The sequence below is a fragment of the Macaca mulatta genome, chromosome 19, assembly GCF_049350105.2.
Source record: "Macaca mulatta isolate MMU2019108-1 chromosome 19, T2T-MMU8v2.0, whole genome shotgun sequence".
Lineage (NCBI taxonomy): Eukaryota > Metazoa > Chordata > Mammalia > Primates > Cercopithecidae > Macaca > Macaca mulatta.
This window is the reverse complement of record NC_133424.1, coordinates 13,652,045-13,673,417: the sequence shown is the minus strand read 5'-3', so window position 1 is coordinate 13,673,417 and position 21,373 is coordinate 13,652,045. Positions and strand designations below refer to the sequence as shown.

Below are 21,373 nucleotides of genomic sequence, written 5' to 3'. Positions count from 1 at the left end.
GGGGCGGGGCCGGGAGGCCCGCGCTGCTAGGTCCCCGCCCGCTGGTTTCCTCCGGGGTCAGCCCGGCTCCTTATCAGGCGCGGCCAGGCAGCCCGGCCCTTATCTGCCCTGGGCCAGCATCCTCCGGTCGCTGCGCCGCCAGGGGTGAGAGGGAGGAAACCGGGCCGCCAGGGGCGGGGAGAGGGAAGGCCGGCCCGGGAGCCGCTCACTTTCCCTGGAGGAGACCTAAGCGGAGACCTTGGCTATCCTGGCCTTCCAAGGCCCACGAGGAGGCGCGGCCCAGCGCCGGGGCCTGGAGCATTGAGGCTGGACCCGAGCGAGACAGCAGAGCCTGGCCTGACGCTGGAAACCACACCCTGGCCCAGACTGCCAACCCTGACCGGACAGAGCCAGGGCACTCACCAGGCTGCAGGAACAGTGCTGGGGTAAGAAGGGAAACGGCCTAAAGGTGGAGGATCCCAGGCCTGGGACCCAGCCTGCATTCCTTTGTTTGTTCATTCATTCATTCATTCATTCATTCATTCATCCATCCATCCATCCATCCATCCATCCATCCATCCATCCATCCATCAGCAGGGACCTACTTGTGAGGGGCCAGGCCTGCTTCCCCAGGGCCTAGCTGAGGAAGACAGGGCAGAGGGGCCAAGAGTCTCACACCTTGCTAGGACATCCTGGACTCTGGAACCAAGAGCAAACAGGGATGTCAAAACAGTATGCAAAAGTGTGGATGATGGAGGGGCATGGTGGTGCATGCCTGTAATCCCAGCACTTTGGGAGACTGAGGCGGATCACTTGAGCCCAGGGGTTCCAGACCATCCTAGACAACAGAGTGAGAACCTGTCTCTATTGAAAAATTAATTTTTTTTTAATTTAGCTGGGCATGGTGGCACATGCCTGTACTCTCAGCTACTCAGGAGGCTGAGACAGGAGAATGGCTTGAGCCCAGGAATTTGAGGCTGCAGTGAGCTATGATTGCACTACTGCACTCCAGCCTGGGCAACAGAGGGAGACCCTGTATCTAAAAAATAAACAAATTTTAAAAAGTGTGGATGCCGATGAGGGTGGGGGCTTCCAAGCCAGAGGGAGGGTTGGGACATGACTCGACTGGGCAGTGGGGTCAGTGTTTGGGGGTCTAGGGTCAGCATTGGAGGTCATAGTGTCAGTAGTGGGGTCACAGGGTTGCTATGGGGGACGTTTGCAGTAGGAATGGGGGTCACTAGAGCAATTACAGAGCACTTTGAGGGACAGCAATGGGAAGAACTACAGGGTCATTCCTGAGGTGCAGAGGGTCAGCCTGGGTGGGGGGTGGGGGGCATCTGTGAAGGGTCAGAGTCCATCTTGGAGGGATTCCAAGCTCACATGGCATCAATGAGTCAATGAGGAGTCTCTGGATCGGATCTTTAGATCTGAGGGTAACAAGGTTAATCTTGGGGTAGAATCTGGAGATCCCAGGATCAGTTAGGGGCTCCCTGTCTTGTTCCCTCCAGGCTGCAGAGGTGAGGGAATTCTGGCAGAAGGAATATTTGCTCAGAGGCGGGGCAACAGCGCCCCTCCTGGGTCACAAAGAGCGCAGGGACAGTGCGCTGCCTAGCACCTAGGTGGGCGCCTCCTACTCTAATGCAGGACCCCTCCCATGTCCTGGAAGTTTCTGGGCCTGCCCCTGCCATCTGCCTTTGCCTACTGAAACCCCTCCCCTCCTCCTTTCCCCCCCCTTCCCATTTGAGGGGTTTTTTGGGCTAAGAAGGTGGGAGCGGGGTACCTAGTCCTCCTTCCCACTGGCTGCCTTCTTTCCCACAGGTGAGTACCCCCACGTCGGGGTCCATGTGCCCGCCTCAGGCACAGGCAGAGGTGGGCCCCACCATGACTGAGAAGGCAGAGATGGTGTGTGCCCCCAGCCCAGCACCTGCCCCACCCCCTAAGCCTGCCTCACCTGGGCCCCCGCAGGTGGAGGAGGTGGGCCACCGAGGAGGCTCCTCGCCCCCCAGGCTGCCACCTGGTGTACCAGTGATCAGCCTGGGCCACAGCAGGCCCCCAGGGGCAGCCATGCCCACCACAGAGCTGGGCACCCTGCGGCCCCCACTGCTGCAACTCTCCACCCTGAGAACTGCCCCACCCACTTTGGCCCTGCACTACCACCCTCACCCCTTCCTCAACAGGTCAGTGGGGAGCTGGGGTGGGGTGGGGTGGGGATTGGGGGCCAGGGTCCTTGCCCACAAGGCATTAGTGACCCACGACCCCTTACAGTGTCTACATTGGGCCAGCAGGACCTTTTAGCGTCTTCCCTAGCAGCCGGCTGAAGCGGAGACCAAGCCACTGTGAGCTGGACCTGGCTGAGGGTGAGTGTGGGTTTGTGTGCCTTGTGGGTTTGCATGCCTGTGTGTGCACTTGTGGGTGCACGGAAGGCCGGGCCATCTCTGTGTGGGGCTCATGTCTGTCCTCTACTCCCACCTTGGGGGAGAGGTGCTTCCAGCACACACAGAGAACAGCCCACACAGGTTCTACCCATGTGCACAACCGCAGTCCCATAGCCAGCCCCACACAACCACCGCCACGCAACAGGCCAGGCCTTGTAGCCGCAGTCATGGCAAAACAGAGCATGCCATACCAGGTATGGGAGCCACAAAATGACAGCTCCACTAGAATGTGCAGCCACGCAAAAGACAGCCACAAGACCACAGCCATGCAAGAGACAGCCACAGGACCACAACCACACACAAGACAGCCACAGGACCACAGCCACTTAGGACCATGGCCACACAAGAATCAGCCACACAACCACAGCCACTCATGAAACAGCCACATGGCAACATCACACATAACCACAGCCATGAGACATAAGAGTCTCACACAGCCTATGAGACACAGGACAGTCAGTCATAATGAGAGGACCTCTCAGACCCACGAGCACACCCAGCCAGCCACACTTGGGCACACTCTAAATGAGGTCCCCAGGGACAGCTTCGTAAACAACCACGAGGAAATCTTTCCTTAGGGAATCTCAGTCATTGACATAAAGGAGCCCATAGTCACAGACACAGCAGGCCATTGTCCGCAGGCCGGGCCTGTGATGATTCGTCTGGGTGGCTTCTGGGAGGGGTGGGGAGAGCTACCCGTGGACCCCTTGGGTGGAGAAAGTCCCAGCCCATGGCCTGGGTTTAAGTTCTCAGGAGGGTGCTGCGTGCCTAGGAGGAGGGCAGGAGAGGCCGCCCGTTGGGCCATGGCGCCAACCCGGCCTTCCTTGTCCACAGGGCACCAGCCCCAGAAGGTGGCCCGGCGCGTGTTCACCAACAGCCGGGAGCGCTGGCGGCAGCAGAACGTTAACGGCGCCTTCGCCGAGCTGAGGAAGCTGCTGCCTACGCACCCGCCCGACCGGAAGCTGAGCAAGAACGAGGTGCTCCGCCTAGCCATGAAGTACATTGGCTTCCTGGTGCGGCTGCTGCGCGACCAAGCGGCAGCTCTGGCCGCAGGCCCCACCCCGCCCGGGCCCCGCAAACGGCCGGTGCACCGGGTCCCAGACGACGACGCCCGCCGGGGATCCGGACGCAGGGCCGAAGTGGCAGCGCGCTCGCAGCCCGCGCCCCCGGCCGACCCCGACGGCAGCCCCGGTGCGGCGGCCCGGCCAATAAAGATGGAGCAAACCGCTTTGAGCCCAGAGGTGCGGTGACCGCACGCGCCAGCATTTCTGAGCCGGAGGGCACCAGGGACTCGGCCCAGGGCCGTCGAGGAAAGGGCAGTGGACGTGCTGCGCGTGTTCGGGTGCGAACACCCCCGAAGAAGGACCAGTGACGACGTCAGGGGCAAGGTCTCGGGGGTCCGGAAGGGTGATCATCGTCCCCCAAGGGACCCGCAGACTCTTAAAAAAAATCACCCACCGCCCTGTGGAAGTGGCCTTGCCTGGTTCCCCTTCGCAGGGGCGCGGTTGGCAAACTAACATGGCAGAGCAGTCACAGGACCCAAGTGGTGCCTCATTTTTTCCGGGCTGGGGTCGCGGGGGAAGGCCAGGAGGGGCTGGGGAGCCTTAGCTTTTCTCACCGTCGGCCCCTCCCGGAGACCCAGGGACAGACGCTTGTCGACGGCGTCTGCTGCGCCAGCGGCGCTTGGAGAGAGGCGCAGAATCCAAGTTGGGGACGCACCCTACCGACCCCGACCCAGTCCCGCACGGTCGCGTTAGCGAAGGGTCAGGCGCTCCTGCGTTTGTTTTTCTTTATTTCTTTATTTCACATACACATTAGCCATTCAATGGAGAAGCCGGAGAGAGTCAGGCAAAGATGGTATAACAGAAGCGCAGTGACGGGGGCGGGGCGGGGCGGGGCGGAGAGGGAACAGACGGGCTGGCTGCCTACTTGCATTCCGCTAGGACACTGAAAACCCAGAAAACAAAACAGACAGTAAACTACCCTTGTTTCTTATGTATCTCAGTGCAGAGACGGGGGTGGAGGGCAGAGAAGAGGGGGAGACCAGGCTGAAGGAGGAGGAGCAGAGGGAAGGGGACGCTAAGGGGGAAGCACACCAAATCCATTAGTACTATATATAGATACTCGTATATACTGCGTTTCTTAGCCTAAGAAGAAACTTGTTTGACGGGACGGGCGGCCTTTGCGGTCCGCGATGCTGGTGCTGGTCGGGCGCACGGATCTCCCGGGAGGGGCCGAAGCGGGGCTGGCCCAGGCTGGCTTGCGGGGGGAGGGGGGCGCCCCGAGGGTAGGTGGGGTGGGGGGGAGCAGAGGCGGGGCTGGGGTGCCCCTCGGGCTCTCGATTGGGGGACGAAAGTTCTCGTGACTTTATTGCTCCTTTATTTTCTCTCGTGTGGGGGGTCTGTTCAGCACGGTCGGGGTGGGGGAGTGGTGGGTCGTCTGAGCCACCCGGCCCCTCTGGGACCCAGAGCGCGGCGTCCGCTCCGCCAGCACGGGGGTGAGAACAAGGCACTAGGTCGGCCGGCCAGCGCGGGGGCGGGTGTGTAAGGCAGTCGACAGGGCTGGTTGCGGGGTGGGGCGGGGCTGTGTGCGGGGCCGTGTGCGTGCGTGCGTGCGGGCGCGGGCCTGGGCAAATCGACCTGTCAGCGTAGGCTGGTCCTGTCCTGGAGCGTCGAGCCTTCCCGGTGTTCCCCGGAGGGGGTCGGGGATAGGATGAGAGATGTTGAATGGGGGCGGGAGGGGCGCCGGGAAAGTGGGGAGGAAACTACCAACTTGCTGAGCGCGCTCCTGATAATGCTGGTGAGGGTCAAGTTGGCGTCTGGCTCAAAGAAGGGCGCTCGGGGCAGGGAGGGAGGGAGGGAGGGGACGTTTGTTCGTTGGCATTGACCTCTGCGGGGGAGGGGCCAGGGACCCCTGCTGCGCCCCTGTACCCAGACGGGGATGGGGCGAGGAGGGGGTGCTGGGCCCCAGGGAGGGGCGCCCGGGGAGACCCGCGACCGGAGCAGTCCAGCCGCCAGGGGCACGCCGCTGTCCCGTTCCGTTAAACTCAACAAAGAAGGGATATGCGTATTCCTAACAAGTGCAGGATATTTAATTGATTCATAAACTTATGTATAATAGTTTGTGGGTTCTTTAAAACGTACTTTATAATGTAAGAAGCACCAGGGTTTTATGTTTAATTATCTTAAAAATAATTTTTCTCTCGTCCTTTTCCTTTTTGATCTTGTGTTGGTTATTTTTTAAATGTCGAGGTGTTTTTTTTAAACTCTAAAATGTGAACGTTTCCTTCAGCCCTCCCACCGAAACTGAGAACGAACGACGAAACAAATAAAAACCCCAGATCATCCTCGTCAACGCAGGAAAACGACTTGAAAAAAAAAAAAAAAAACTAAAAACGAACGAAAAAAAAGGGAAAAACACTCAGCTTTCGTTATCCCCGCACAGGGCGGGGCAGGCCCGGTTCTTTTAGCGTCCCCAGAGCCGCGAGGACATTACAACAAAAATAGAATTTTTTTTTCTTAATCTCTTAACATACAAAGATAGGAAAACTCTCTGATGCATTGCACTTGGTTCAATGAAAAAAAAAAAAAGTTCATTTCCCCCATATATATTTTTGTGTTTTTTTTTTTTCTCTCCTAACACGTCCCCACATCTCCTGTTGCCCTCATTGCCCCTCACAACACCACTTGGGAAAGGAGCAGCCCCCACCCCCTGCCCGCCCGGGCAGCCCCGCCGGGCACGCTCCGGCCCGGGCCCAGCTGGCCTGCAGCTTCCGACCTCGCCCGGGCAGGCGCCCTGCAGACCCTGGCTCCCACAGTCACACAGCGCCCGAGGCCCCGACTGTCGTCGAGGGAAAGGGCACGTGCGGCCGGACAGGGAGCCCCTTCTGCTTCGCTCTCAGCTCTGACCCTGTTTAGCCAACCGAACTGAAAAATCATTGCACTTTGACCGCGCGTCACGCCCGGCCCACCCGGCCCCCCACCCCCGGGGCCTTACTCCCCACGCCCCGGGAGACTCCCGCAGGATCCACTGCCCTTCAGCCCTGGGGTTCTCTAGGGCTGCACGCTGAGGACAGAGGGAGGGCTTCACTCAATTTCCAACAAAAGCCGCCCCTGGGGTCAGCCACCTTGTGGCTTCCAGCTGGGTAGCAGGCACCACCTGCCTGCCCCTTCGGCCCCAGGTCGCTGACCTCCCCTCCCCAGACACTCCCTCCTCTCTTCCCTCCCTCCGCATGCTCAGGGCCACAGCCTCACAAACTAGATTCACAATAAATACAGCCCATAACCCACCCCTACGTGGTGCAATGTTGGATTTTCTTTCAGAGGATCCTGACCTGTGCTTTGTGTTTTCATACAATGAAGAGAGAGAGAAAGAGAGAGAGGCACAAGGACTCGAGAAGGGGCCAGGGACGGGAGACGCAGGAGGAAGGAGTAAGGCACAGAAAGACAAGCCAGAGGGGCCAAGTCACACCCTGGAGGGGAGCTGGGCGTGCTCATCCTCCCCTCCCTCCCAGGGGGGCTTCTGAAGACCCTCTGGACAGGCCCCCCAACCCTCCTTGAGGGAAGAGGGGGCTGGGGGGGAGAGCTACTTCCTGTGGTGTGTTACCAAATTGTTCCCAAGTTGCTCAAATGGAGGAGTTCCCATTCCAACAGCAAAAGACCCAAACAATGAATGCCCCACCCCTAAATAAAGAGTAAAGACATTACAGCTAAAATCCAGAGAAAAGTGGCCACGGGGGGGGGGGGGCAGGGGGAAAGTGGGGGGCACAGAAAGCTCCAAAACACTTTTGAAAAGGACGACACCCAACACCCTCCCAAGGAACTGAAAGTCGGCGAGCAGGACGCCTACCTAAGCGCAGGTGGTGACTTAGCGGCGGCAGCGGCGGCTGCCTGGTCCTCCTCGCTTGGCTCCGGGGTCCCCTTTCTGCTCCACCCTCCGGCCCGGCCCCAGCAGGGCAGTCTGCGTGACGGGCAGGGGCAGGGACTGATGGGGCGGAGCGAGGGCACCTGCATGCAGGGCTGGGGGTGGGGGCGACCTGGGGCCCGACTCCCCTCCCTCGTGGCAGGAAGGAGGCCCTCCTGGCCTGCAGAGAGAGGGGAGAGGGGGCCTGTCCCAGGCTAGGACAAGGCCTTCGAGAGCATTCCGACTTTCTCCTACGGACTGTACAGAGGGGTCCAGGGCCCCAGGAACTGCTCTTGAGGCTCAGGGTGAGGTGACAGAACACCCTCCATTCTGGGACACGCAACTAGCTCCAGGGGTCACCCCCTGCCCGCCTGGAGGCTTTTAGCCCGAGGGTGGGGAGGGGTAAGTGGAGGCTGCTCTCCCCCTCCTGGTCTGGAACAGCTGGGGGAAGAAGCTGGAGCCTTGGCAGGGAGGGAGGGAGGGAGGAAGGGAGGAAGGGAAGGGCGGAGTCTGGAGGGCAGAGCCTGAGGGATCTAAACCCCATCATCTTTACAAGCTGGTCCTCCAGGCTCCCTAGGACAGCTCCGACCATGTGGAGGGTGGGGTTCCCCTAGGAAGGGGTGAGGGTGGAGGCCAGGCCCCTTCAGAACTGTGCTGGTTGCTTTGTTTGGGGACTTTGTTCCTTCCCCAGAAGGCCGGGGCGGGGTGGTGGGGAGGAAGGCAGTTCTGCATCCTTTCTTGCTTTCTGTCCTCTACTTGACAGAGTCCATGTCGCGTGTTTCTTTCTGCTTGGCTGCTGGTGCACAGCTCCACCGAGACCCCTTCCGAGGGCTCTCCGAGAACTGGGCTGCTTCTGGGGCCCGCAGGGGTCCCCGGGCTGGAGGAGAGAAGGGCTGAGTGGCTGACGACGTGTAATTTTTGCTTTTCGGTGGGGCTGGGCTGGGCTGGGGGATTTTTCCATGTCTCAAAATTTCTTCTCCCCCCTTTCGAGGAACCTCTTCTTTTCATTTTGTTGTTTCTTTTGTCGATCTTATCAGAGGAACCAGGACTGAAACAGGATGAAAAAGAGGTGACACTGAGAACAGCTGTGGCAGGTCCCATCTCACTCCTACCTGGCCCAGTGACCTGGCCCCTCAAGGGCCCAGCTCCCAAAGAGCCAGGGTGCCAGGCAGCCACCACCCACCTCGTTCCCGTGGAGAAGAAAGGGCATCCCCATTCTCTCCCTCCCTCCTGCGAGAACCCTGCCCCCTCAGAGACTCTGCCCCTAGTGCTAGAGTCCAGCTGGCCTTCCCGTGGGCACTGTGCCCAGCGGGCGGGACCCCCATGGCTGGCGCTGGCACAGGCCTGAGATCTGGCCATGTTTCCAATTGTTTAGGTTTTTATGTGGGTCCTGGAGGGTGGGGAAGATGCCAGGCTGGGGCTTTTGTACCCAGAGGGGTTTTAGGGATGGGGTGGGGGTGGCCCAGCTTCTTGCTGAGTTTTCTTTCTGTCTCTTTGGATTAAAAGCAGAAATTCCCATCTATATACCCCAGCCAAGGTCCCACAGGCTGAAAAGCTGGGGGCAGAGGAACCACTTGGCTTCAGTCCCTAGTAGCGCCAGGCCTAGGGGAGGGGCCACGTAGCCCATGGTGCTTGATCTTCTACCCTCAGGACACTAGACACTGAGGAAGGACCTGAGGCTCCCTGGGGTGAGCGTCACTTCCTTCACAATGCCAGCAGGGGGTGCTGCCTTCTCACAGACAGGGCCTTGTCTGCCTGTGTCTGGTGGCTCAGCTCAGAGCACACCCAGGGCAGACCCCAAGGGACTGAGCTGCTTGGCTATGCCCTCCATCCAAGGCTCCAGCCCCACCTCCTGGCAAAGTGGTGGGTCAGGGTCTACTGTGGTCTACTGGGCCTGGGTGCACCTGGTAGTACCCTTGGGGCAAAATGAGGGTCCCTGAAAATGCATCTTGGGGCCTCTTCCAGGCTGTCACAGACTCTGGTCTGCAGAGGCCAGGCAGAGCCAACTACAGAGCACATACCAGGTCCTGGTTCACTCCACCCCTGCCCTGATCCCACAGGGAAGCCAGGCACAGAGCGGGTGGGTGACCTGCCTGAGGCCACACAGCCCTCGGGCAACAGAGCCAGGGTTCAAATGTAAAAGGCAGTGCAGGCTGTGCTCCTAACTGCTGCCTGTGCTGCGAGCACGAGGAAGCAGGTTCTGTGGTGGCCGGAATGCCTGTGCCCTGCCTAGGTCAGGGTGAGTGAAGGCCCAGGGCAGCTCATCTGCCAACTTTTCGAAAGAAACCAGAAGCCCAGACAGAATTTCGTGTGAAAATTTCCAATATTTAAAACATTGCTTTGGTCAAACATTCTGCCTACAGGCCAGACCTGCTCTCAGGCTCTGGTTTGGGACTGAGGATAGGGACACTGGGTTTCAGAAAGGGCCTTGGAGATCATCTAGCACTTTCTGTGACAATGGAAATGTTCTCATTTCCATTGCAGTAGCCACTAGCCACAAGTGGTTTCTAAGCATTTGAAATGCGGCGACTGTAACTGAGGAACCAAATTTTTCTTTACTTAATAAGTTAATTTAAATGTAAACAGCCACACGTGGCCCGTGGCTACCACAATGGACAGTGCAGATCAAGAGCATCTGGAAGTGTGGGGTTTGGGATTGCCACAATGACCAGGCGCTGCTGGGTGGGCAGAAATGCTAAACTTCCTGCATGTGCTGGACAGTACACACAAGAGACCTGCCCTCCCTCAGCGGGGCTCCTCAAGCACCTGCCCCAAGTCCAACCGGTCAATTGACTACAGGCCAAACAGAGGCTCACTGGAGCCTAGTGAGGCTAAGGCGGAAACCCAGGTCTGAGGCATCCCCAGAGTGGGTGGGGGGGAACCGGCCCGCAGCCAGCTCCTGGGCTTCTGGCCCAAGCCCGGGGGTGGGAACCGCCTGGGCTGGGTGACCCCCACCCGCCACAGGCTTGGGCCTGTTCCCTGGGACCCCCTTCCCAAGGGGAGACTATAGAGGAACCCTGTGCCATTGCTCCAAGGTGGAGGGGGAGGCTGGCTATGGTGGTGAGCCCACCCCTCTCCTCACCAGGCAAATGAGGCTTGTGGACAATAGGACAGGGAGGGCCCCACCTGCCCTATCTGCCCCTGGCAGACCATGCCAGGGCCCCACACTGGCCCCTTTGGGGTTTCCTGAGCTGTACAGTTGGGGACAATTGCCAATGCTCAGACTGGGGGGTCCTCCTCAGGGAGGGAAGACTCTGGTTCCAGGTCTGGAGTTAGGGACAAAGGCTGCCCCAAGGGGGCTCCCCGGCACCTCCCCAAAGGTCCCAGGAATGGGGGATCTGCTGCCAAGCACAGAGTGGCTTTCTCTGCTCACCCCTCCCTACTTCCTGAGCCAGGTCCAAAATTGATTAAAACTAAGTAAAAAGCGCTGCCCAGGGAATGACAAAATTGCTAAAATTCTCTTTTCTTCCCTCATTCTATTGTTCTCTCTCCATCTGGTGCTCCAGAGATCAGCTAAAGTCACTGGTTACTGTGGAAACCACCCCCGGTTGTACCCCCTGCGCCCGTTGCAGCCGCCTGCCTGCCCCCAGGCCCGAGGGCTCCAGCTCTGCTTGTCCAGCTCCAGCTCCCCCCACCACTCCCAGACACACCTGCCTGCTCAGGGGCCCTGGATCCCCGCTGGGACTCCTTCCTCCTACCTCCTGGAGCCCAAGACACAGGGAACATGGGGGGAGACAAACTTTCTCAAACTTGTCTCAAACTCTGACTTGGCCCCCAAACATCCAAGCAAAGTGAGCAAAGAAAGTAAAAGAGGCAGTGGAAACAGGGTTAGCCGGGAGGGCTCGTGGCAGTGGTCCCCGGAGCGGAGCGCACGACCGACCGCAGAGCTGCGAGCAGCCCAGGCAGGCGGCAGGAGGGAGGGAGCAATGGAGCCCTGCAGCCTGGTGCCAGCCCAGAGCCAGGAGGGGAGGCCCGCCTGCTGTCCCTTCCTCTGGCACCCCCTCCCGCTTCTGCCAGCAGGGCTCTCTCGGCCTCCCTGGCACAGAGCAGAGGGGGCTGGCTCCAGCCCCTGCTCAGAGCCATTGTTTTTCTTCTCAACACCCCCAAGTTCAAGTTCATCTGGGTGTTACATCATGTCTGGTTGCTCCTGGAAACCAGACGGGTCAGACGTGACTCTGGGGAAAGGGGGTGGGAAGCTGGAGGGGGTTGAAGTTCTCTTCCCCTCCCCTCCTTGCCACTAGGGAGCTCTGAAGTTTGAAGTTTGACAAAGTTTTTTGGCTTTTTTTTTTTTTTTTTTTTTTTTTTTGAGGGAAGGAAAGGAAAAGAAAAAGAAAAAGAAAAAAAAAAAAAACAATCTCAAACCACACACAAAACTTCCATCCACCAACTTTCTCTGGACTCAGGCCCCAGAGCAGAGAGAGGCAGAGCAGGAGATGAGAGGTGGCCCCAGGGGCTCTTGACAGAGGTGGATTTCCCAGAGCTGAGGACACCTCCAAGGAGGTGTTTTTGTAAAATGTGCAAAAGAAAGATATTTGCATGTTATTTTTCAAAACCCTGGGCTGTAAAAGCCTCAGGCCCCCTAAAGCTGCCTCTGCCCTCCTCCTGAGATGGGTCTTCCCTGTGCCCCCAAGGGCACTGGGCTCTGTGCGCACTGGCCTCTGGGGTCTCCACCTGGAGGGCTAAGAGTTGTCTTATCTCTTGCTTGTGACAGGGATCTGTCTCCTTGTGAGAACTAGGGGTGGTGTCAGCAGGAGACAGGAGCAAGGATGGGGTCTCCAGCATGCTGGCCTTCTCCCTAACAGAACTCCTGAGGACTTGGGTGAGGGGCCTCTAGGGCAGCGGCCTGCCCTGCCCTGCCCTCAGTGCCAGTCTCTGGGCACGTAGCCCACCAGGCCCTCTGTCCCTCCTCCACCAGTCACCCAGCCCACCCAAAGCCAGGGGAAAGGGAAGGGCTAGGGGCCAGGGCTTCCAGCCGGGGTGGGTGAAAGCAGTGAGGCAGACTCTATTCTCCTCCTGATGGGCCTCAGGCTTCCATCTTTGCTTCCACCAGGCCTGGCCCAGAGGGTCTCTAGACTTGGGTCCTTGGCCGCCTTCCCCAGGGCCAGGGCTGTCAGAGCTAATTATCCAATTAGCTGATTAGCCAGGGAGCCTGGGGGCTGCCTGGGGAGACAGGCTCAGCTGGGCGTGCAAAAGCCTGGGCCCTCCAGCCCTGCCTCAGACCTCTCTCTCCGTTAGCCCCAAGGACTCCAGGCTCTTCCCTAACACCAAGATGCCCTGCAACCCTGTCTGCTCTCCTGGTCCCTGCATCCAGGTGGTGGGCAGGGTCTCCTACCTGAGACTGCTGTGGGATGTTCAGAAAGTTGCCGTCCCGGGGTCCGATGCTGACAAACCGGTTGGCAGAGGAGGCGCCTGTCGTTGCGAATGCTGTGGGGAGCAGGGGAGAGAGGGAGAGACCCTGTCAGGCCTTGGGGCCCACCTGGGCACTGCCCCTCGGGGCTGCTGAGAGAGGGAGAGACTGAGTTAGACCATGCTGCCCAGGTTTAGGCTGGCAGTGGGAAGGACGGGCCAGAGGGGCATCCGAGCTGGAGGCCAGGCTCCGAGCCTGCCCCCCCACTACAGAGGGATACTCTCATCTTCTCACTGACCAGGAACACACACTACACCCCCGACACACCCCCACTCCAAAGCCAGTCTCAGCCAGGCATCCTTTTTCACGGCTGGGATGAGGGAGAGGCCCTGGGGGCTGAGACAAATGTCCCTTGGACCCAGTTCCACCTGCTAGTGAGGCACTGGGCAGGGCTGGGGATAGTCCTGGTCCACAAGCACCCTCAGTGGATACCCCTGCTTTCCCACTGGCCCCTCTCAGGTACTGAAGAGAGGGGGCCACGGGAGAGGGGAGGCTTTGGCAGCCCGGCCCCACCCTGCTTCGGGAAGGCCTTCCCAGCCAGGCTACCTCTCCAACCTGGGTGGCCTAGCTAGATGCTACACCTCTTACCACCCTGGGCAGGCCCAAGGACCAGGCAGGCAGGCTTGGGGAACCCAAAGGGTGCCCAATGGAGGGCTGAGCCAGGTAGGGCAGGGTCAGAGAGGGGCCTAGGAGCTGGCTGCCTGGCTTGGGCCCAGGGGTAGCAAGCCTCAGGCCCATGGCATTCTCCTCCTCTGACTGATGCACCAGGTCCAACAGGTCTGTGGTTCCAGGACCAATGCAATAGAGGAGGAGGAGGCTAGAGAGCCTGGCAGAGCCCCAGGGCTCAGATGCCTGGGGGCAGCCATCCTGGGGCCCAAGGACAAAATGATCCCAACAGCTCTGAGTTCCTCTCAGGTTTCCAGATGGAGCTCTGCCAGAGGGAACAGGCCCTGCACCCCCAGAAGGGAAGATGCCCCCAGAGGAGGCAAGGAATATCACAGGTTACCTGGGAGGCCCACCGCTGCCCTGCACCAGACACACCCAGGGACTCCATGCTCACCAGATTCTGCCCACCTCTCTCCAGAAGTGGCCCCCAAACCCTGTAGCCCAGCTCCCATCCCCCACCCTGCCCACCTCCAATGACTGTGACTTCATGTCTTATGGCGGATGCAGATGGGAAGATGGCATGAAGAGGATGGAGAGGGGAAAAGAACTCAAACCACGAGAAAAGAGGAGAGACAGAGCGAGCGGAGAGCAGTGTGAGATGGGCCACCCCTCCCGCCGCCACCAAACTGCCCTGGCCTGTGGCCTGCCCACCCCCAGAGCTGCCCACCCTAGCCCACAGACAGCACCCGCCCCATCCTCTGTCCTTCACGCCGGGTCTACCTGGGACCTCTCGACTGATTTTTCTTCTTTTCCCTTTGACAAAATTTGTCATTGGTTTAAGAGGAAAAAAAAAGAAAAGAAAAGAAAGAGAGACAGAGAGAGAGATGAAGTAAGCCAAAGCCCACAGCCCTCCCTTGTCCTTGGAACATCTAACCTGGGAAAGGAATTGAGGAGAAGGGAGGGCAGAGGGATGGGAGGGGGAAAAAAAAAGAGGAACAACGAGAAACCAAATGTGAGACTGAGGGGGAAGGGGTCAGGGGCTGGCCTGCTGCGTCTTTGAGGCCCAAGGGCCCAGGGATGGAGGTGAGGGGCAAGGCAAAAAGGGGATGGTGGTGGCGTCGCCTTGTGGTTACATTTGATTTTCTTGGTGTGGGGGGAACAACGAAACAACAAAAAAATTAAAAAACAAAAACAAAAAACAAAAAACAAAAAAACAGCAATCAGGCATGAAGATGGCATGGCTGTGCCTCCCCGCCCCCTCCCACCCCCGCCAGCACCCCTGGCCTGCGCACCCCCGCTGTGCTCTCCCTCCCGCCCCCCAGAGGGGCCTGGGCCAGGGGCCCCGGCTGGGAGCAGCGGGCAGGGGGCTCGTGGGGTGCTGGCTGGTGCAACTGAGGCCCGGGAGGGAGGCTGTGGTTGGAGGGCTCGGCTCTGCTCTTATCCATGGTGCTCTGGGTTGAGGGGCTATGGTGGTGGGGAGGGGGAAGGCTTTTCTTTTTGCAGTGGAGACTGTTTGGACGGGCCGGGGACGCTGGGCGTTGTGGTTTCGGTTTCATCGTCCACTTACAAGGTGATGGAGGAGTCAAGGCGGCGCCGTCTGGGGCAGTGCTGGTGGATTTGGAATCAGGCATAGGAAGGGGCACAGGTCTGGCCACTGGAGGCGGCGGCGGTAGCAAAAATGACCCCGGGACTTTGCCCTGGCCGCTACCGTTGGGCTGCGAACAACATAAATAGAGTGACGCATGAAGGCACATCACACACAGACACACGCTCCCCTGCGCGGCCGCGCCAGCTCGCTCCTGAGAGCGGGCGCTCCCGGTGGAAGATCCAGGATCGGGTCCTCTCCTCCAGGGCACGGGATGGGTGAGGGTGTAAGGCCTCTATTTGGTCTCTCAGGTGTTTCTCTTTTTTTTTTTTTTTTTTTTTTTGGTCCTCTTTTGAAGTTGTGGGAGGGAGGGAGGGGTGTTCGACGGGTGGTTTGTTACTTCCTAGGGAAAATGTTTTAGGTACCAAAATGTGCCACCTAGCAAATATGTGCAGCTGCACCTAGAACTCTCACACTCCTGAAGACCATCTCCTACAGCAGGAAAGATGAGCGCGCTCACCCTGCTCCCCCGGTTCCCCAAAGCACATGCCCGCCTCCCTCTGAGGGCTGCCAGGCTGAGCCAGTTCACCCAACCAAGGACGGCAGTCCTGCCAGCACCCACCCCATAACATGTCCTCAGGAGGCCACCAGAAGTTGGGGAGCTCGTCCTCGGCTCCAGCAGCCTGGGTCCTCACTGCCTGTGGGTGGTAGGGCGCTGACCTGTTCTCTCAAGAATGGCCAGGGAAGAAAATCCGTCGCTGCCAACTCTACTGCCCGTGAGGTTCTTCAGGAGGACTTCCCTGTAGGACGCCCTCAGACACCATGGATGCTCGGCCGCCAGGATGCATTCCTTGTCCTTTATGCCCTCATTTGCCTCTAACTGGATTTTCTCCTCCAGGCCCCGTGCATGGCCTTGCGTGGGTTGGCCTTCTGGCTTCAGGACACACAGGTGCCAAAGGACAGACAGAGGTGCCCCTGCCTCTCCCAGGCAGGTTCCCTGGAGAGACCTCCCTGGAGGTTTGGGCACACACCTCCTGCTGCTCTGAACAGGACCCTGATGACCACTGAGGCGTGGGCTCAGGAAGGCCTGGCCTGTGCTTTTCATCCTAAACTGGCAACTCTCCTGTGGGATAGAGTTCCGCCCTTCTGGGCACCCAGATTCGAGACCCAGAGAGGATCCTGTGTACTCCTCCTCCTATCGGTGAGCAAGCCCCGAGGAGCCCATCCCCTTGATGTCTCCAGCCAGTGCCTCCTTCTGTCCTCACTGATTTCAGCTGGACGATGACAATGAGCTGGTATGTGGGGCTCCCCTGTGCTGAAACTGTGGTTATCAGCTCAGGACCCTCAATGTCCAGCCCTGGACCAGGTGCGTTAGTTCTGTTGCATAACTCCCGACCCATCCCAGAAAGCATCCGTTCTCACCCAGGGGTAATTCTGTCCCCCTCAAGGAGACACTGGCAATGTGTGGAGACACTTTCAGTTGTCACAACAAAGGGGCTGGAGGGGCTGGGTAGAGGCCAGGATGCTACTCGACATCCTGCAGTGCACAGGACAGCCCCCACAAAAAAGGACCATCAGTCCAAGCATTAATAGGCCCGCCCTGGAAAGCCTTGACACAAAGGACGCTCTATTCTCCCTATTTCACAACTGAGGAAACTGAGCCTCTGGGCCATTAAATGGTTTATCCTAAGTCACCCAGCTGCAATTGGCCAGACCTGGAATTCACATCCATGTCTGTCTGACTCCAGGGATGATGCTAGGATTCTTTCCAGCAGGCTCATCAATCCTCTCCCCAAAATCCACATCAGCTCAGGTTTCTCCAGTCTTCTGGAACCTTCCACGGCCCCAGCTACACCCAACATGAAGTCCAATCTCCTCAGTTGGGCATTCAAAGCCCCCATGGGGGACGCCTCTACCGGTCCACCCCCTACCGCCCCTTTGCACTTCCCATTCCAAACTAACTGGGGTTTCCAGAACACAGGCCGAGCAGGCAGGACTGCACGCTGGCTTGCTGTGGAGCTCTCTGTATGAAGAACTATTTCCCACACCCTTCAAGGCCTGCTCAAAGAACCTTGTCCCCTCTGTGGGGACCAGCCAGATCCCCTGAATCACAACCTATCTTTCTCTGCCCTGTTCCTCTAGGACATTCTTGATCTCACTGGAACCTTCAGAACAGGCCACCCCCTCAATCCCTGCCAGCTCCCCAATGAGTCGGCAGAAGCATGCAGTACCCAAGTACCATAAAGCATGTGGGATCGACTTGTCCTTCCTGTTGCACTTTAAAGTCACGGAAGCCCAGGCTGGCCTATGCAGCGCCCCCTTCTGAACTCTGGCTTCTCTGCCCACTGTTTTTTTTTTACCACTATGACCAGCATCTAGGTCTGACATATTGTCCCTCTAAATGGTTCCTTTGACCCATTCCTGCCCACTCCAAGGATGACAACTCTCAGTGGCCCTGACAAAAGCAAACAGTGGCTGCTGGTCCCCATATGTGTCCTGGGCTGGAGAACTTTTGTGCGGGTATTGTTTTGGAAAGGGACCCTCAGTTCCAGGTAACAGTGCAGGTCAGAGCGCGGAGGTTTGCAGCTCTGCAGAGAAAGGTGATGCGACGCCTCCCCTCATCTCCATGCCTTCCTAGAAGGAGGGAATGGGATGGTCTGATCACAGCCTCACTCCTCCTCTCCAGGTGTCCTGAGCTCACGCTCCCCGGGGGCTGGGACACAGAGGCCTTCCAAGCAACCCCAAGGCGGCCTCTGCCTTCCTCCAGCTTCAGAGCCTGTCTCCCCCAGGAGTATCTAAATTGTTAATCCCACCTGATAATGCTAATCCCTGCCTGATATGGCCAGACATTGAAACCTGCTGATTTACAATATTCAGTTTCTAGATGTAAATTCCAACCAGGCTGGCATGTCTCAGCTCTGATTGGGGTACAGTTGAGGTTTTAAAAACCTCAAGGTCTTGTGACCGTGTAGTGCCTTAAAATCTCATGAGTTAGGAGCTAGAAGGAGCCGGAAGCTGGTATAGCTCCTCACTTTTTTTTTTTTTTTTTTTTTTTGAGATGGAGTCTCACTCTGTCGCCCAGGCTGGAGTGCGATGGCGTAATCTTGGCTCACTGCAATCTCCGCCTCCCAGGTTCAAGCGATTCTCCTGCCTCAGCCTCCCAAGTAGCTGGGACTACAGGCACACGCAGTCACATCCAGCTAATTTTTTGTGGTTTAGTAGAAAGGAGTTTTACCGTGTTGCCCAGACTGGTCTCGAACTCCTGAGCTCAGGCAATCATCTGCCTGCCTCACCCTCCCAAAGTGCTAGGATTACAGGTGTGAGCCACCGCGCCCAGCCTAAAATTCTTCTATGCAAACATTTTCCTGCAAAACTGATCTGTGACTTCTGATTCTCAAGGAGGTTAGAAACAGCATCAGCATCACCTATGAAGTTAGGAAAAATGCTAATTCTCAGTCCCCATCCCAGACCTGCTGAATCAGTTGCTCTGGGGGTGAGACACAGCCATCTGTGCATTAGCCAGGGCTCTAGTTGACTCTCGCGCATGCCAAGTCTGAGAAGCACTGCTTAACAGTGGCTGTAGTGCAAGCACAGCTGGGCACTGCCACTCCCTGCCCACTGGATCAGTGGTGGAGCCGGGCCCTCTGGCTCTCTGCAGCTATGCATCAGCCTTTTGTGTAGCACAGTGCTGTCTCTAGCCTCCTCTCAGAAGCCAGGGGTGGGCCCCATCAAGCAGGCTCCTCACTGAGCCCCCCCCCTCTCTCTTCAGTGGGACAGGCCACACAAGGAAACTAAGAGGTTGCTCCCCAGCTGGGCCACACTCCTTGCTTAATCAAGGTGCCTGTTTGCAGTTCCTGTCTGCAGTGTTTTGTTGTCCATGGTCTGCTCGGAGCAAGTGCCTGCCTCAGGAAGAGAAACTTCTAGGCAAAATGAGTCCTCTGTCTTTTTTAAAAACTATGGCTCTATATCAGAGTCCTCAATCTTGAACAGTCAAGTCAAGGGAAACGCTCAGGACCTAGCCCTCAGGACCAGAGGCTCAGAATGGCCAGAGGACTAAATGACCCACTTTCTCAAGGGTTCTATGGTTAGGTTTGGCTGCTTGGCCTAACCTGGTCTCTAGGCCAGCCTCAATTTGACTCCAAATCCTGGCTCCCTTGGTAGTTGAGAAAGCAGGTAAGTTAATGTTCCAGGCCTCTCTGCCACATACCCCAGACCCCAGGCCCCTTGGGGGCTAGGCATAGGCTGATAGCTCCCCTTGAACTCTGCTGGTATCTCTGATGAAAGCACAGCAGCTGTCAGAGGTCAGGTCTGCTCTTCCCTCCATGACCCTAAAAGTGGACAGAGCTTGTCCAGAGAGGTGGGCGAAGCTACCAGTACACTAAGGAGCTGCAGAGTCAGCCAAGAGAAATCCTTGAAGGGCAAAGGGGGAAGGAAGATGAGGAGGAAAGCAGCAGGAGGGGAACAGGAGGGAGGGAAGAGGACTGGCTTCCCTTACGGACAGAGCGAGAAGGCGGAGCCACAGCCCCGCCGCATATCAATACACCAGCACTTAGCAAATGCTCACTCTGCCAGAGCACACCAAGGCAGCATGGGGCTGGTGGCAGCAGGCAGCCACTGGTGTGGACTTCTGGGATGCCTTTCCCCACCACAGCCCTTTGAGCATCCTCCCTGCCTGACCTCTCACAGCAGGCTTCCAGGCTGGGAGGGCTGGCTACAGAGGAGCTGGGGCTTCTCCTATTACAGCATGCTGCTGAGGCTCTGGACTTTTCCCAGAGGTCTAGAAACCTCCACATTCCAACCAGGGACCACTGTCCCACTGAAGGGTCATCTCTGGCCCACCACTCCTGGGATCATTCTTTCGCTGAGCAACCCTGAGTTTCTGCTCCTCAGTGACAGAGAAGGGCTCCGGGGGGAGCCAGTGTGTCTCCCAGGGCTGAGGAGCAGCAGGGTTTCACTCTAGAACCGGTAACGTCCTGGGAAACCTTTGTTAAAAGTCTTGCCAACAGTGGTCTCACTGGCAGCTATGTGGATCGGGGCTTTCCCTTGACACAGTGCTCGTCACTGGGGATAGTCTTGCCCTCCTGGGCACATTGAAATCTGGAGACTTTTTTTTTATTATCAAGACTGGGGAGAAGGAGGTGTTCCTGGCATCTAGCAGGTGGAGGCCAGGGATATTGCTCAACATCCTACAGTGCACAGGATGGTCTCACACAATAGTGAATAAACAGCCCCAAATGTCAACAGTGCTGATACTGGGGAAACCCTGGTCTAGAATCTAGCAAATCCTTGCAGTTCCAAAGTTTAAGAGGAGTGCTGGGAGGTCGGAGCCCAGATCTGAGTTGGATCATGAGTTCACTCCTGCTGAGGGGGCAAGGACCACGGGAAGGGCAAGGAGCCTGAGCAAAGGGGCCCAGATGCTGCCCCCACCTCTCCAGACCATGATAGACAGGCCCTGGCATAATACACAGACCCCCGCCCCCAGACCCAGAAAATCGAGGCGTTTGGTACTACCAGCTCCCTGCTGCTCCAGCCCCAGGCGGGCTCCTGGCTTTTGGGCCCTCTCCCTGTGAGCCCTGAGACAGACAGATAGATGTGGAGATGAGGCTGTAGCTGGGCTCCTGGGGCCCTCTGGACTCACCTGTCCGGTGGCCTGGCCCGAGCCATCCGAGCACACAAACTGCACAAACTCCTTCAGTGAGTCCTGCCCGTGGTGGTGGTGGTAGCGGATGGTCGGGTGCGTGAAATACGGGCTCGACTGCTGGATGATGGACGTGGAGGGGAAGTGCAGGGCTGACGCTGTGGCCCGGGGGCTCCCTGCATGCACGTGGGCAGGGAAAAAAGGGCGTCAGGGCCAAGGAGGCAGCCAGTGGGAGGGACAGGAGAGGAGGGGAGCTGCAGGTCAGAGGGCTGAGGGTCCTGAGGATCCTGAGCAGGCGAGGCAGCCGCCACAGGCACAAAAGTTAAGGCAGCACAAAAAAAGTCAGTCATCAGTTTTAATGCAATATAAATAAATAATAAAATCAGCAAACTAGGGTCCAAAGGCCAGTCATTTGTTTTTGTAAATAAAGTTTGATCACAACCAGCGCTGGGAGATTAGGATGAGGCAGATGAGGCAGGGTAGGATCTTGTCTTTATTTTATTTGGCTTTTTAAAAAAGTATTATTATTATTTGAGACAGGGTCTCACTCTGTGCAGTGGCACAAACACGGATCACTGCAAGCGATCCTCCCGGACTTATGCAGTCCTCCTGCCTCAGCCCCCCAAGTAACCAGCACTACAGGTGCATGCCACCATGCCTGGCAGATTTTTGCATTTTTTTTTCTAGAGATGAGATTTTGCCATATTGCCCTGGCTAATCTCAAACTCCTGGGCTTAAGTGATTCGCCTGCCTTGGCCTACCAACATGTTGGGATTACAGGCATGAGCCACTGTGCTCAGTCTAAATATTTTTTTTTTTTT

The 21,373-nt window shown here is 57.8% G+C and overlaps 2 protein-coding genes across 36 annotated transcripts in view; one reads left to right on the top strand and one right to left on the bottom strand.

Annotated features, from left to right (window-relative positions):
• The first annotated feature begins 97 nt into the window (after window positions 1-97).
• Window positions 98-3,952, top strand: LYL1 (LYL1 basic helix-loop-helix family member). Its single transcript, XM_077977903.1, has 4 exons — window positions 98-425; window positions 1,798-2,156; window positions 2,245-2,336; window positions 3,249-3,952. Exons 2-4 carry the CDS (start codon window positions 1,822-1,824, stop codon window positions 3,662-3,664), a joined length of 843 nt encoding a protein of 280 aa, XP_077834029.1. The 5' UTR covers window positions 98-425; window positions 1,798-1,821; the 3' UTR covers window positions 3,665-3,952.
• A 237-nt stretch (window positions 3,953-4,189) lies between these two features.
• Window positions 4,190-21,373, bottom strand: part of NFIX (nuclear factor I X) — a 103,918-nt gene continuing 86,734 nt past the window's right edge. For 16 of the 35 annotated variants that reach the window (XM_077977784.1, XM_077977790.1, XM_077977785.1 and 13 more), the window contains 4 exons: window positions 20,553-20,728; window positions 14,897-15,044; window positions 12,649-12,740; window positions 4,190-8,364 (listed from right to left, as the gene is read on the bottom strand). In XM_077977784.1, the coding sequence (XP_077833910.1) occupies window positions 8,350-8,364; window positions 12,649-12,740; window positions 14,897-15,044; window positions 20,553-20,728 (431 nt within the window). In that variant the 3' untranslated portion in view covers window positions 4,190-8,349. Of the gene's footprint in view, window positions 8,365-12,648; window positions 12,816-14,896; window positions 15,045-20,552; window positions 20,729-21,373 lie in introns of all 35 variants that reach the window. The other 19 variants (XM_028840301.2, XM_077977799.1, XM_028840302.2 and 16 more) reach the window with 4 other exon arrangements.

What these genes read in the sequence shown, in the direction of transcription:
- LYL1 (XM_077977903.1), top strand. Translation starts at nt 1,822, where the DNA reads ATGTGCCCGCCTCAGGCACAGGCAGAGGTGGGCCCCACCATGACTGAG. An exon ending in CCTCACCCCTTCCTCAACAG is followed by an intron (nt 2,157 to 2,244) that starts GTCAGTGGGGAG and finishes GACCCCTTACAG; the next exon opens with TGTCTACATTGGGCCAGCAG. An exon ending in TGAGCTGGACCTGGCTGAGG is followed by an intron (nt 2,337 to 3,248) that starts GTGAGTGTGGGT and finishes CCTTGTCCACAG; the next exon opens with GGCACCAGCCCCAGAAGGTG.